The 16,419-nt window shown below is 35.9% G+C and overlaps 1 protein-coding gene and 1 pseudogene across 1 annotated transcript; both read left to right on the top strand.

The window, feature by feature from the left end:
- The first annotated feature begins 5,158 nt into the window (after window positions 1-5,158).
- Window positions 5,159-9,704, top strand: LOC126018568 (mas-related G-protein coupled receptor member X1-like). Its single transcript, XM_049780685.1, has 2 exons — window positions 5,159-5,169; window positions 8,678-9,704. Exons 1-2 carry the CDS (start codon window positions 5,159-5,161, stop codon window positions 9,702-9,704), a joined length of 1,038 nt encoding a protein of 345 aa, XP_049636642.1.
- Window positions 9,705-16,040: 6,336 nt separating this feature from the next.
- LOC126019446 (uncharacterized) lies at window positions 16,041-16,157 on the top strand (annotated as a pseudogene).
- Window positions 16,158-16,419: the final 262 nt, after the last annotated feature.

Below are 16,419 nucleotides of genomic sequence, written 5' to 3'. Positions count from 1 at the left end.
TTACCATCCATGATGAAGCAGAAGTCTTCCATATACCACAAAAGCACAGAGGGGAGAGTAAATGATCATGCAAGGAGTCTATAGTTAATCCCATGACAGTATACTTCAGGGGTGGAGAAACCCTGTATCTCCTAGGCCAAGGGAGTTCCCTCTTTAATATCCCCAATAGTTACTGTGCCTATGCAGGGGGGGGAAAGAAAAGGAAAAAAAAGGCACGAAACAATCATTTTCCACATATTTATTGGTTGATTGATTTTTTGATGTCCTTATTTTGGTGTAGAGATTGAAGTTGATGTCTCCAATATTATTTTATTTTACTTTATTTTATCTTATCTTTCTCTTTCTTTTTGCACTCCGGCATGATTTGATTTCAGAACCGAGACTATTGTGTGGTGCTTGTCTTTATTGCTGTAGTGCTCACTGGATATTTAATTTAATATTTCTTTCTGTATTGTTGTGGTGTTTCAATTACCTTTTTCACATCCTCTCTCAAACTGAGGTTGAAAGCCTCTAGAAGAATTCCACCTATTTTCAGTGTATTTGACTTCCTTTTTTTTTTCTTATTTTGTACCCCAATTTATTGCTTTTCTTTCCTTCTAACAAAACCACATAACTCAATTTATCTAGCTCTGCATCTTAAATAGAGGGGGAAACAAAGGAGGGTACCAGGACCAAACAGATATATGATCACTAATAGTAAGCTAGACAAAGAGGGGACCATCTACTCTAGCAGCATGGGGAGAGGGGGGAAGGATGGGGTATATGGGTTACAGAAAGGGAACTGAGATGGGGGGAGGACAAATTTGTTGATGGTTATTCCCCTGATGCAATGTTAATATGTACCTAAAATACTACTGTGAAAAATATTTAAGCCATTATGATCAAAATAAAAATTTAAAAAAACTACATTTAATCACAAATATTAATAATTCAGCTAAAAATTATACTTAATGCTTTAATGAAAACTTTAATAAAATTTGAAACTTAAAAAAATAAAAAGAAGAGAAAAAAAAGAAAAAAGAAGGAATGCTGGTTTGGCAAGGTTTTGTGCTCTTCCTTCCCCCCCCCCCTTTTTTTTTTTTGCACAGGTACAGTAAGTATTGGAGAAGTAAGAAAGGGAATTCCCTTGGCCTGAGAGATTCAGGGTTTCTCCCCCCTTGAAGAATACTGTCATGCTTTTGGCTCCATACATCCTCATTACCACACCCCAAGGTCTTTTTTGTGATGCCAGGAAACTTTCCTCTCAGTTTTGGATTGATCAAATCAGGCCACTGTAGCTAGAGATTTTGGTATTTGCACAAGTCATATGAAAAGGTCTAGGATAGAGTCTCTATGGTTCTAGAAGTTCTGTTCCATCATTGTTGTTGTAATCAGTCTTCTGTAATAAGTGGTCTTGGTTTTTACTCAGATCAGTGTGATGTTCGTAAGAATTAACTAAGATGGGGCTGGAGTGATAACACAGCGGTAGGGCATTTGTCTTGCATGTGGCTAACCCGGGTTCTATCCCTAGCATATTTCATAGTCCCCAAGCCTGCCTGAAGTGATATCTGAGTACAGTCAGAAGTAACCTCAGAGCACTGCTGGGTGTGACCCAAACCCACCACCCAAAAAAAGAAAAAAGAATTGACTAAGATGTTACATATATCAATTTGCTGTTACTGAGTCATTTACCCCAGTATGAATATACCACCTTTTGTTTTTTCTATTCAAAAGTGGATACACATTAGATTTTTCCAGTATGGCTCTTCTGCTTCTTCTTCCTTTATCTCATTTATACTTCCTCCTCCTCTTTTTCTTCTTCCTCATCCTCCTCTTCTGTCTTCTTCATCATCTTTCTCTTCTATTTATATTTTTAGTTTTGGGGCCACACCTGGTGATGCTCAGGGGTTATTCCTGGCTATGTGCTCAGAAGTCGCTCCTGGCTTGAGGGACTAGATGACACTCTGGAGATCAAACTGCAGTCTGTCCTAGGTTAATGCAGGTAAGGCAAATGTCCTACCACTTGTGCCACTGCTTCAGCCCCTCCTTCTCTTCTTCATTTTCTTCTTTGTCTTACTATTCTTCTTTCTTCTCTTTTGTTCTTCATCTTCTTCATCATTTTCTTTGTCATATTCCTGGTATTTCTCTTATTCCTCTTTTTTCTTTTTCCCTTTTTCATCAGATTCTTCTTTGTCATCTTCTTCCTCTTCTTTTCTTCTTCTCATCACCTCTTCCTTCTTATTTTCCTTCTCTTTTCTTTCCACCTGACTTCCTCCTCCTTCGCATTCTCTTCCTTCTTCTTTCTTCCTTCTTCAAATTAGTATTAATTAGTATTAATGTGTATTAGTATTATTTTTGTTTGTTTAGGGATGACACCTGGCAGTACTCACGTATAACTGTCTTTTTGCTAAAGAATTATTCATAACTATTCTTGCATAATCATATACGGTATGGTGGATTGAATCTGGTTTGGCCATGTACAAGGCAAGCACCTTAAACCCTATACTGTTTCACCTATACTGATATGGCTATTTTAAATAAAACTTCTATGAAAATTTCTTTAGATTCTATGGTTTTCAGGTACCTCTATTTTAACTAGGATAACTGCCAGTATCTAGGTTACTGTGTTACAAGGTAAAAGTTTTAAGGATGCAAAATAATTTCCTGTGCCATTTTCTTTTCCCACAAAAAATGTAAAGAAAATTCATTATACCAAAATTTGTGTCAGTAGTTAAAGCTATCAGTATTTTTATTTTTTAGGTTTTATAAGAAGAGGGTAGTAGTAGTAGTAGTAGTAGTAGTAGTAGTAGTAGTAGTAGTAGTAGTAGTAGTACATCATGATTAATTATGTATTTCCAAAATATATAGGCAGGTTCAACCACTTTTATTTATTTACTTGCCATCAAAATACTCTCTTCAGTGAGATGTCTACTCAGGCTTTTGTGCTCTACTTAACCCTGTCTCTCCACTGACTCAGGTCCTGCCTCTGAGGTGGACAGAGCTGAGCGTAGCTAGAAATTAGCACATATTTCGCAGTCATTTTATTTAAGGTTCTCAAATGTCAACTGTACACTTATCTTTGTTAGCCCTTTAACAATTTCCTTCTCACTCTCTTAGGTAATCACATCATGCCATCTCTCTTGTGAAAATCCCTATAACTCTTTATTCATTGTCAGTTAATGGTGACAGAAAATTTCTATTACTTTGACACTTCAAATTTTTCAGCTGTCTGCTTCTCAATTGTTTTCTCTGCCTTTACTCTCTCATCAAAGGACTCCACATGTGTCTTCCTAGGCCACCTTTTGTACATGTGTTCTGGTTCACACTCTCTTCTGCAGAGTCAAATTTGCTACATTTAACTCTCCTACCTGCATTATCATTCTCTTCTCTTTGGGGTCCTTTTTACAATGTACTAATATGTTGAATTTTAAAATCCATCCCGTCTACATTCTCCTCCATCAATAGCTCATAAATTGTTTCCTTTCCTTTATAAAGGTGTCTTTAAGAACCTGAATGAGAATGTAGCTGACAAGTTCATTATTGTGGAGCTAAATGATATATAAGTGCTGTTTTGTAATCAATTGTCAAAATTTAAATAATGGGAACATCTCAAGAATTGATATGCTATACAAGAGTGTCTTTAAGAAACTTTTCTATTATTATTTTCTAATCTTCAGTCTCTTTGTGTTCTTTCTGTATGTTAATTTCTCTTTATAATACTGCCTTTCTCTTACCTTCTGTATTTCATTGCATTATCTTCATTCTTTCCTCTTTCTCCTCTTCTTCATTCCCACTTTCTCTTTCTCTTTCTTATCACTTTATATAAATCTTTTTTCTTATACTTATCTATACATTTATTTTCCTCTTTCCTAATTATTTTGAAATAGTAAATCAATTACATGTACAAACAACTCTTTAAATGTGCACTCTGAATATTGATATTCCCTTTCTTTTCTAGTCTCTCAACCATCTCTACCTTTTTCTCAAAGACACAGTTATTAGAGTATTATATATTTTTAATTTCAACATATATGTTATAAAATATGTATCTGACTTTTTGAATAAATAACAAATTTAAACATATGATCTTATATAACATGCATAACTTTTTATACAAATTTAGATTTTCTATTTTTTTCATTTCATTTGGTTTATAAAACTGTGTATTTTAGGTATCTAGGTTAAAACCTTTTGAAAGATTTCATATTACATCATACCACTCCATCAAGGTTCATTGGATCAGCTTTACATTTTTTCATTACAGTCTTAGCATTTTATTTACAGTTCAATTTAATTTCAAGTCTGATCACTCAAAATTTTTCTTTCATTTATAGAATCTTGTTATCTTATATGAGGAGAGATTAATATTCTTGTTCGAGCTGATGAATAAAAATATAAATATACTATTGTCATTCAAATATGTAACTAAAATAAAATAATTTAGATGAGAAATTGAACTAAGTAGCTATGTCTGGAAATGGGATCAAAAACCTTCTGAATTTGATGAATTTCTATTGTAAAACTATAAACGGTATGAATCATTGCCATAAAACCAAAAAAAAAATGGAGATAGGACACTAAGTTCTTTCTTATTGTTTTCTGGTTGTTTGGGGGCCACAATGGTACTCAGTGTTTCCTCCTGGCTCTATGCTCAGGAATGACTTCTGGTGGACTCAGGGCACCAAAACAGATACCAAGGATTGAACCAAGGTCATCTGCTTGGAAGGCAAATACCCTTCCAGCTCTACTATTGCTCTATGGCACATCATTTTTTAATGTCTGATAAGAAAAGTTCACGTTATTCTTAGATAAATAAGTGCCAATTTACATTGCTTCATAGTACTGCCCAGACATGCAGTTGACATTGAGGATATCTACAACAACCATGTGCAGGAAGTATAACATGTTGGGGTGAGGATGTATAGATTGACAGATAAGAGGTTTAATCAGATTAACTGTTGGGAGACATCTCCAGAGAAGTCAATACTTTATACTATTATTCACCACTATCTCATTGAAGAGGAAATCACAGGACCTGTTTTAAAACTTGATCATCTTCCCTCCTGCACCAAGTTCCACTCCTTAATTTCTTTCAGGACAGAGAAGCATTCTAAATGACCCTCAATCTCTGAAAGTTCTCCATCTAACACAAAGGCCAACTTGTCACTTCTAAGGAAGAATGGAGGAAAGGTAGGCTTTATCAACTTACTTCAAAAACCTCAGTTATGTTTTTGTCTTAGGGCACATCCATGTATCTAGAACTACCAAATGGGTATAACAGGAAAAACTAGAAGGAAAGATAATATTTTCTTTTGTAAATATGATCGCTGACAGATTTAACTGTGCAAGTAAAGCAAGACTGTTTGCTTTTACTATAGCCTCTTCCCATTCTTCTTCCCAAACTCCACACTATTTCCTGTACCTTCTCTCCTTCCAGTGTCCCCATTTTCTTGGAATGCTCTGGCCAGAATAAATGAATTCCCATCTATGAGACAGAGATTTCTCCTCCTGAATGGATAGTATGTATAAGATGTATTTAAATAAAATGGTATTAGATAGCAAATGCAGAAGATTACATATTACTTTTGTAAAAAATTTATTTTGTGCCAGACACAGTAGTTCTCTAAATTTATTCCTGATTCTGTAATCAGGAATCACTCCTGGTACACTCAAAGTGGTACCAGGGATTGAATTTGGGTCTGCCTAGTGTGAGGAAAGTGCCCTAAACCCTATCCTATATATCTGGTTCTGAATATTATATATTTGTGCATATTTAAATATACTTAATTTATATTTTGTCATATATATTTTTATAATTTCCTTGAAATGATTTATTATAAATACATAGACAATATAATTATTTTTATTTTAAAATATGGAGATTTGAGAGATTTCTAAATATTTTATGAATTTTATTTTAGTTGTGGAATATAACTAAAATATTTCATTATAATTGTGATTTTAATTTTGGATTTGAACCACATTTAGTGGTACATGAGAGCTATTCCTAGCTCAGTGTTCAGCAGACATTGGTGGTGGTGCTTGGAGGGCCATATTTGATGTTGGATCAAGCTGGGATCAGATGCATACAAGGCGAGGGTCTTCTTGTATTATTTCTCTGGTCCCATAACTGTGATTTAAATGCAGTTAAGTAATTAAAACTGGACTCATCACCCACGGCACAAGATTCAATGTTCCTTCACTATTCTACTCCCTATAACAGAATTTCTGAACTCATGCTGCATGCAGATCCTCTATAGCATTCACCATCAATTCCAAGAGAAGGAAAGACAGAGCACAAAGAGTGAGTGTATAATCTCTAATTAATTGACAGCAAATGCCCCATTATGACAAAACCCAATTATAGATCCTTTCCAGAGTCAAGAAACACTGTTCCAAAACTCAAAATAATGATTTTTAAAAATAGGAAAAGGGACATAAAAGAAAACTAAAATCTCTACAACCCCTGGTATCTCCCTCAGAAAAATGCCTCTTCTGAAATATTTCAAGGGATCTTCTCCTATTATAAATGCTATGGCAGAAAGCAGTGGGAATTCCTCAGACAGTGTTTGTTCTAAAATAGTTTTCTTTTCTCCAGACTCAGATCTCATACAATTTTTATTATATTTAAGACATATTCTTCCTGTGTTCATGAGAATGTTACAATAGTCTGTACAAGACAACTGCTAGATTAGATTATTATGATTCTGAACAACAAAAACAACTGAGAAAAGCATGTTCAGATTTTTAGTTTTGAGTTTATCATTAAAACAAAATAGACAATAAATAATCATGACTGCCTTCTATGTTCCATGTCATGAATTAAATGCACAAGTGTCCTGACAGAGAGCAACATGTTTATAATTTTACGCAACCAACTTATAACTTACATATTACCAGGCCATTCTATCACCAAAAGGCCCTCTACAAAGCTTTAAGTCAACCTCTCAGGATCACCAAAGTTTTCTCTGTTAACCCAATGTTTTCTTAAAAACATCAAGACAGGGGGCCGGGCGGTGGCGCTCGAGGTAAGGTGCCTGCCTTACCTGTGCTAGCCTAGGAGACGGACCGCGGTTCGATCCCCCGGCGTCCCATATGGTCCCCCAAGCCAGGAGCGACTTCTGAGCGCATAGCCAGGAGTAACCCCTGAGCGTCACCGGGTGTGGCCCAAAAAACCAAAAAAAAAAAAAAAAAAAAACAAAAAAAAAAAAAACATCAAGACAGGTTTTTTTTTGTATAGCACCAAAAAACCAGCTCTATTCTCAAATGGGATTCATAGGAGCATCTATGGTTTAATCCTATATAACTTGATGAATATAAAAGCACCTCTTTAATTTCCAATTACCTTCTCCACAGAATGCCCACAAAATCCTTTGTATAAATGCATATTAACTGCTTCAAATAATAAATAATGAAGTTTCTCTATCAGACCCATAAATCGGTCACCTTTGCCAAGCTGCCCTTTTCATACTAAAATGTTTTTAAAATGAGCAACTTTTTAATTATTAATATAGATTATATGCTTTACCCTTTCTCAATACCCATTGTAATCTCAGTTTTAAAACCCACAGAAGTCAGAAATACTCATAGTGCAGCTAAAATGAATACTCTTAAACTAAAGAAAGATAGCTTTCCAAAGTAAGATGAATAATATAATTACTTTATTATAATTCTTATTTGGGGGACTATTTTATTTGATATAATTTTTGATATAATTATTTGATATAGTTTATGTGCTACACATGGAAATGCGCAGTAATTAACCGTTTCTTGTACTCAGGGTCACAGTTGTGGGCTAGAATGGCTATGTGGGAGACCAAAGATAAAACCCAGGTCTACCATTGCAAGGTCTGCAGCTCCTTTGCTTCACTCATTCTTTACCCATTTGTTGAAAAGCGGTTCATAACAACCCACTGTATCCCTCACAAATGTTAGGCACTTGAAACACACAAATGAACATGAGACAGGAGCTTGCTATTTTCAGAAAGCTGACACATGGTACCTAAGACACCAGCTATAACAAGGTCTTCTTCCTTCAAATCATATATCCTGGGGTCCTATTTTCCCTGTATGTGGACCATTCTCTGAGATGTCAAAGACTTCATGTCTAGTGATACACACATTTCATGACTTTGAGAGGAAACCTCAGTACCTGGCAGAAGACCTGATGAACTCAAAGTCCTGTATTTGTCCCTTACAATCTGTCCTTAATTCTCTACTCCAAACATGTGACATTGCTTAGGAAAATAGTGAAAAATCAAGACCTTAGGATACTCCCTATTTATGAGGAGAGAACATTTTTATAATTATAATAAAATTTATTTTATTTATTCAGAGAGAAAATCTAGGCTTTATTGTCTAAAGTACAGGCGGGGGGTGGGGTGGGGAGGGGAGGAGGGAGATTTGGGACATTGCTGATGAGAAGGTTGCACTGGTGAAGGTGGGTGTTCTTTATATGACTAAAACTCAACTACAATCATATTTGTAATCAAGATGTTTAAATAAAAATATTTAAAAAGAAAATCTAGTCTTCAAACAGATTGTAGGAATTCAAAGTTGTGTGGCCTTCTTAAACTATCTTAATCTCTTAAAACCTTTTTATTTCCTCTGCAATATGGAATAACATTCTTAGGAAACAAAATAGCTATGAGAATCAATGATTATACTGAAAATTCTTTTGTCTCTTTTCTGTTTTCAGGAACACTGATGGAGAGTATCTGAGCATAAATACAACTCTCACAGCCTGGGTGACTGAAAGCAATCCTGTGAATCAAAGTAACTGGACAACCTTGGATCCAACCTTTCACATGAAGTCCTTGATCGCTAAATTTCTGGAATTCATCATTTCCTTGATTGGTCTGGCAGGAAACGCTGTTGTTCTTTGCATCCTGGGATTCCGCATGCAGAAGACTGCTTTCTCTATCTACATTCTCAACTTGGCAGGAGCTGATTTTGTCTATCTCTCCATCTGGATGATATATTCCATGAGGAGTTTTATTGAAGGATTGCGTTCTCACAATATTTATGATTCTGAGTTATTCATCATAATAATTGCCTTTCCCTATATCGCAAGCCTGAGCATTCTTAGTGCCATTAGCACAGAGCGCTGCTTGTCTGTCCTGGTCCCCATCTGGTACCGTGGCCACCGTCCAAAATACTTGTCATCTGTCATATGTGCCCTGCTCTGGGCCCTGTCCTTGTTGCTGGGTATCATAAGAATGGGGTTCTGTGAATTTCTGATTGGAGAATTCTATGGATATTTGTGCAAGCTGCTTGATTTCAGCATTGCCACATGGCTGATTCTCTCTTTTGTGCTTTTGTTTGGATCCAGCCTAGTTCTGCTGACCAGATTACTGTGTGGCTCACAGAAGATAAAAATGACCAGGCTGTATAAGACTATTGGACTCACAATACTAGCTTTCCTCCTCTGTGGGCTGCCTTGGGGTATCAACTGGTTCCTCTTACCCTGGATGCCAATTAAATGGTCTAATATGTATAATCATACAATGTATCTTACTACAGAGATACTATCCTGTGTTAATAGTTGTGCTAATCCCATAATTTACTTTTTTGTTGGCTCGTATAGGCAGCAACTGAGACGGCAAAAAAAAAGTTTCAAATTAATTCTGCAGAAGGCTTTGCAGGACATTCCTGAGGAGGATGGAAGTGAAAGCAGACCTCCTCAGGAGACTCTGGATATGTCAGGAAATAGTCATGTGTCCTAATCAGAGTCACTGCTGAAGTCATATTTTCAGAAATGTTGCCATTGCTCATCAGATATGTGGTTTGTCCCCTTTTTAAAAACCCTTATTTTATTATTTACATGAGTCAGTTTATGTTCATGTTTTACATATAAACATATAAAGTCTATTTCACCTAGTTTTCACTCAGAATAAACATGCTGTTAACATTCATGTTCAAGTTTTTTCAGGACCTCTATGTATTTCTCAGAGATAAACAGTCACTAGTGATATTTCTGGGCATTGCGCATGGAGCTTTACAAATAATTTTCAAAGCTTGTCCTGGAGTGGTGGGTCTACCTGTATCTTTTTGTTACTTCCACTGCACTATTTCTATATGGGTTGTTTATTGTACCAATACCATTTCTTTATTTTTTATTAAATTTATTTATTTTATACACCATGGTTTACAGAATTACCTATAATAGTTATTTCCAGCATTCAATATTTCAACTAGAATCTAGTGTAATATTATCAGTTTCTCAATCTTCTCAAAGCCTGCCCCTTGGCAGGTGCAAATAATTTACCCAATATTTCTCTGTACAATTAAATGAAAATGGAATTATCAAAAATTTTCATTAAAAGAAAATTTTTGAAAATTGTCATACTTCACAATGGGGTCATTATGTCATTGCCTGAAAGTTTATTAAGCTATTTATTATTTTGTTTTTTTATTTTATTTGTTGAGCTTACATGACTCATATAATAATTTCACACCTACTTTGGTGTATTCCTACTAGGAAGTCAGTATTAAAATTTTGAGGATGTTGCACAGCTACTTATGCAACTGCCCAGTCCAAGACCTTGAGGAACTCTGGATCTGGGCCAATGCGCTCATAGGGCAGCCCCAATGGTTAGTTGGCATGTGACTACTGGAAGTACAGAGCTCACCGTGGCTCCAAATATTCCCTGGAGATATCATCCCCCAAAATGGTATATTTGGAGTCTTGGGTGATTAGGAGTTCTCAGAGATTAGTGTAAAACCAGTGAAATTGTGCCAACACCATTTCTTATCAATTACATGCTCAAGAAAATGGTATCAAAACTAAACACATGGGCCTTCATCAAATTAAACAATTTCTGCACAACAAAGTAAACATGGACTAAAACTAAAAGGCATGTAACTGAAAGGGAAAATATTTGCACTCAACACATCTGATAAGGTATTGGTATACAAGATATATATAGCACTCACAAAGATCAACCAAAAATGCATTAGCTTTATCCAAAAATGGGGAGAGGAAATGAGTGTACACATCTCTGAAGAAGCTAGTCAGACAGCCAGATGCTCATCAAATCATGAAAAAAAAATCATTATAATTTACAATTTGTAATCATTAATTATCAGGAAAACTCAAATAAAGAAGACAATTAGTTATCATCTAACAGCAGTAATAAATGTTACAAATAAAAACACTGGGAACAATTTATGTTGGCATGGATGTGGTGAAAAAATATTTGCATCCACTACTTATAAAAATCTTGTCTGGTTCAATTCCTATGGAAAAGAATATAAAGTTTTCTCAGAAAAGTAATGATAGAGTTACCATAGAATCCAACATTATACTTCTTCCTTTGTTTGTTTGTTTGTTTGTTTGGGGGCCACACATTGACACTCAGGGGTTTTTCCCGGCTATGGGTTCAGAAATAGCTCCTGGCTTAGGGAACCCATTGGGATGCTGGGGAATCAAACCACAGTCCACAGTCCGTCCCAGGTTATCTGCATGCAAGAAAAATGCCCTAAAGCTGTGCCACCACTCTGGCCCCAATTATACTTCTTGTTATCTACCTCCAGAACACAATTATATCCATTCAAGAGAATAATATACAATGAAATACTAGTTGAAAAAAGTGATGAAATTATGTATTTTGCTGCAATTTGGATGGAACTGAAGATTTTCATGTTAAGTGAAATAAATCAGACAAATACCAAATAATATAATTTATCTGTAGATATACAGAAGAACAGGAGGAAGAAATGCATGAGCTCAAAGGGGGGATTCCCAGAATACTATTGACCCTTGAGCACAGAAACAAGAAGAACTGAGAAGGAAATAAATGGGTGGGCAGAGGACTAATAGGGAGAGAGGTGATGGAAGGTAACAGGAATGAGGTTCAGAAGCCTCAAGCACATTGGAAGTGTAAAGAGAGGATATATGTATATATTTAAACTACTACCCAACAATATTCTAAGTATGAGATCCAAACAACAATAATAAAATTTAGAAATATGTCTAAACTTCAAAGAGAAAGACTGTGAGGTGGGAAAAAGTCTGGGCAATTTGATAGTATAAGTCAACACTAATGGTGGGATCGTTTTTGAAACACTGTATGCTTAAAATTCAGTTAAAATAACTATGTAATTTTGCCTTAGTATATAATAATTGAATATTAATATGTATGTGTGAATGTACTACTGTGTTCTTTGTTTTATTTCTTTGATCTGTGTGAAGGTATTATTCCAATGTATAAAATAATGGTTTGATTGCTATGCTTTGTAATATAGTGTAAGATTAAAGAGCATTATTCATCTATTTCTTATTTTTTTGTCAGAAATACTTTGGCTAAATGAAGTATTTAACTATTCAAAAAGAAACTTAGAGCCCTAAATGAGCTGCCTGGTGCTAATGCAGCTTCCTGATAATCTCTTTTTCCATATCCCATAAGGTTCTCATCTTGGAAGTGTGTACTGAACTGTCAAAAAAGCAGCTTGCCTATCCAACCACAAGATTCCAATAATATATTAATTAGCCTTTACTCCAATTGAAAGTCCCTCAAAAACCCCACAAAAGTATCTGTAGGAGCAAAACATAGTAGTCAGAGGTCTGACTTTGAAAACTATGACTGAGCAGATCTTCAGGAACCATAAGGAAAGGCTATATCCTACGCTTCATCCTAAAAACCTGTGCAAAAACCAAGATCACTAATTACAGAAAACTGACTACAACAACTGTGATGGAGCAGAATTTCTAGAAGCATAAAGAAAGACTATCCTAGACTTCGGCCTATGACCTGTGCAAATACCAAGATCTCTAATAACAGAGGACTGATTTGTCAGCCACAACTAAGCAGAATGTTTCCTGGCACCATAAAACTACTTTGGGGTTCAATATTTGGAGCTGTAGTTGACAGTATGTGTCAAGGCTGGAGAAACCCTGTATCTCTTAGATGAAGGGAATTCCCTTTCAAATTTCCCCAGTACTTACTGTGTCCAGTGACATTCAGGGGTTACTCCTGGCTCTGGGCTCAGAAATCACTCCTGGCTCGGGGGACCATATGGGATGCCAGGGATAGAACCAAGGTCTGTCCTGGATCCACCACATGCAAGGCAAATGCCCTACTGCTGTGCTATCACTCCAGCCTCAATAATAACCTTTATATAAAAAGCCATTTTAGGCTTTTTTTATCCTTCTTGAGAAAATTGTGTTCTTTTCTTGAGCAAGTATCTTCTCTTTCCTCCACTTTTATTCAAATTAACTTTACTTCAAAAAATATTTTATGCCAAAGTATTATTATAATGGACGGCAACTTACATCTTACCACATATAGTCCTCTGAGGCCTGTCAGGTTTGATTCATGAGCACAGAGCTAGGAGTAAATACTGAATACTGCCAGATTGTCCCCTAAAAGAGAAAAATGTTTGCTATATATTTCCTCCTTTTGAGTTTGCATGTCTCTTCTTATACCATTCATTATGTTACATATGGTTCAATTTTCCTTTTGAATGTTAATATAATGATCACATTGTTTTTATTCTAAGTCAGATAATTCTGAAATTCTTCTATACCATAAATCTTGCTATCGTATAAAGGAAGAAATTCATCCTCTTATGCAATATTATACCTATACAGATTAGTCATTCAAATCTATAATCACAATAAAGGAGGAATTTAGAAGGGAAATTAAAATTACTACTTCTGTAAATAGCATCTGTAGCTAAATACACAGAACTCACACGCTGCTTTCCCAAAAACAGAAACTTTGCCTTAGCTCCCACTCCCCTTCACCCACTCCTTCTGAAATGAAAGACCCACCTAGGTTTGATTAGCATTACATAGGTTCTTTTGTCTGTTAACTTCATCTGTCCTTACCCTCATGTGGACTGAGTCTGTACAATAAAGATCGTATGAGGAAGATAGTCAGTACTCAGTCCACAAGGCTGGAAGCCCCTGACCCCATGCTTTTCTCCCTTACATCTGTCTTGTTTTCTTAATTCAGACCCATTCACCTGGAGTTGGATTACTGCAAGTGGATCCTCTACATCATCAGTAAGATATTTATCTTGATTTGGTACACATCTATGGCCTGTTATAAAGAACTGTCAAATGAAGTTTTTGAAGTTACTATCATGGTTTAAAAAAAAAGCCAGGGAGATAAAGTATTAGAGAAGGGTTGGTTTAAATGTTTGGTACAATGGGTGATCCTTAATATTATTTACAAGTACTTCTAAGGACCAAAACAGTTGGCTTGAATTTGCTATTCTCAATTGGCTGAGAAAAAATATATGCAACAGTCTTCACTGTAATGTGTACTTTATGTAGGTAAAGCTTCAAAAATTGAGATAAAGAAATATAACCACATCAAACTTTGAGAAACATTTCCTAAGAGGTTATGTCTCACAATACAATGTACTCTCATTTCCAATATATAGGAAATTGCATAAACTGTATAGGCCTCCCTCAAATACCAAGTTTCACTCTTTCTACTATAGATACAGATTAGTAGTCTATGTGAGTAGCCACATTAGGAGGCGCTTCCCTTCAACACAAGATGTATTGTCACCTTCAAGGAAAATAGATGAAAAGTACATCTTATAAAGTTTATTTTCAAATTAATTATCAGGTTTTTCTTATTAAGGTACATCAATATATCTAACTGGGATCCACATTGATGCAACAGGTAAAGAAAGGATAAATGAAATAAACTTACTGTTAAATATTTCAGGACTGGAGAACTCACCTGTAAGAGAATCATGAAAGTAAAACAAATTTGTTCACTTTTATTGTATCTCCACCATCTCCATTAGGATTTGCCTCTATAGTAAAAAATAAGTTTATTTTGGACTTATGAAACAACTGTCTACATGCTACCTAATTGCTTATAGTGTTATGGATAACCTAGCCTTCTGTTTTAGTTTTGGAAATTTATTTTACTTTCTGTATGCTGTAGAATATAACAAAACAAAAATGGTATGATTTTAAAATGTTAATGAGGGATGCATGTATCAATATATAGACAGGAATAAAGAATTTACATGAGTTGGTGAGCACTACCAATTAATCAAAATACTAGCAAAAAGCTTTGGCATTGCTACACTTCAAAGATGAGAAGTAGGCAAAATTCAGAGAGTTGTGGCTGAAGTTTTGGGTGTTTGGGGGGTAGTGGTGGATATATGAAAGTCTGTCAGACAGAGGCTATGTCCTCAGCTATATCATCACAGTCACTACTAACAAGTTCAGCAGGGAGAAAACCCAGAAATAATATGGCTAAAATCTCTCTCTCTCTCTCTCGCTCTCTCTCTCTCTCTCGCTCTCTCTCTCACCTCTCTCTCCTCTCTTTCTTCTCTCTCCTCTCTCTCCTCTCTCCTTTCTCTCTCTCTCCTCTCCTCTCTCCTCTCTCCTCTCTCTCTCTCTTAGTAAGAGCTTGACTTCTTCCTTTCCTATCTGGATTCCCTTGATATCTTTTTCTTGCCTAATCACTATATCAAGTATTGCCAGTACTATGTTAAATAGGAGTGGTGAGTGGGGGCAATCTTGTCTTGTACTGGAGTTTAGAGGGAAGGCTTTCAGTTTCTCTCCATTGAAGTTAATATATGCCATTGGCTTGTGATAGATGGCCTTGACTAGATTGAGAAAGGTTCCTTTCATTCCCATCTTGCTGAAAGTTTTTATCAAGAATGGGTGTTGAGGGGCCGGGCGGTGGCGCTGGAGGTAAGGTGCCTGCCTTGCCTGCGCTAGCCTAGGACGGACCGCGGTTCGATCCCCCGGCGTCCCATATGGTCCCCCAAGAAGCCAGGAGCAACTTCTGAGCGCATAGCCAGGAGTAACCCCTGAGCGTCACAGGGTGTGGCCCAAAAACCAAAAAAAAAAAAAAAAAGAATGGGTGTTGAACCTTATCAAATGCTTTCTCTGCATCTATTGATATGATTACGTGATTTTTATTTTTCTTCTTGTTTATATTGTGTATTATGTCTAGAGTACAGGCCAATGTGGAGTGGGGAGGAAGGACACTTGGGATATTGGTCATGGGAATGTTGCACTGGTGAAGGATATTTTATATAAATATATATATTAAAAAATCAAAAGAAAAAAGAAAAGAAAAGGCCTCCCAATTCTAACACAGGCTGTGTTCTTTACACTGATGTGTAGAATGAGGAGGTACAGTAAAAGCACCCCATATACACCTGAACCCAGGCCCTTTGTGAATTGGGGGACAAAAAAAGTAGATAAAGTGAAATACATGCTACATACCCATTTATTAAGAATAGTGAAAACCACAGTATCAAAAAGGAGGGAAAGTGTAGAGAGAATGAGAAAGAGAGAGAAGTAAATGTCTACCAAGAGGTAAGCAGGGAAGAGGGTTTGAGAAAAACTAGAAACATTGGTGGTAGAAAACATGCACTGATGAATATATACCAGTACATTATATGTCTGAAATTCAATCACAAAATTTTTTAACTATGGTGTTTTAAGTAAAGTAA

Source organism: Suncus etruscus, chromosome 9 (genome assembly GCF_024139225.1).
Source record: "Suncus etruscus isolate mSunEtr1 chromosome 9, mSunEtr1.pri.cur, whole genome shotgun sequence".
NCBI classification, from domain to species: domain Eukaryota; kingdom Metazoa; phylum Chordata; class Mammalia; order Eulipotyphla; family Soricidae; genus Suncus; species Suncus etruscus.
Note: the sequence above shows the minus strand (reverse complement) of the source record. Positions and strands in the feature narration are given on the sequence as shown.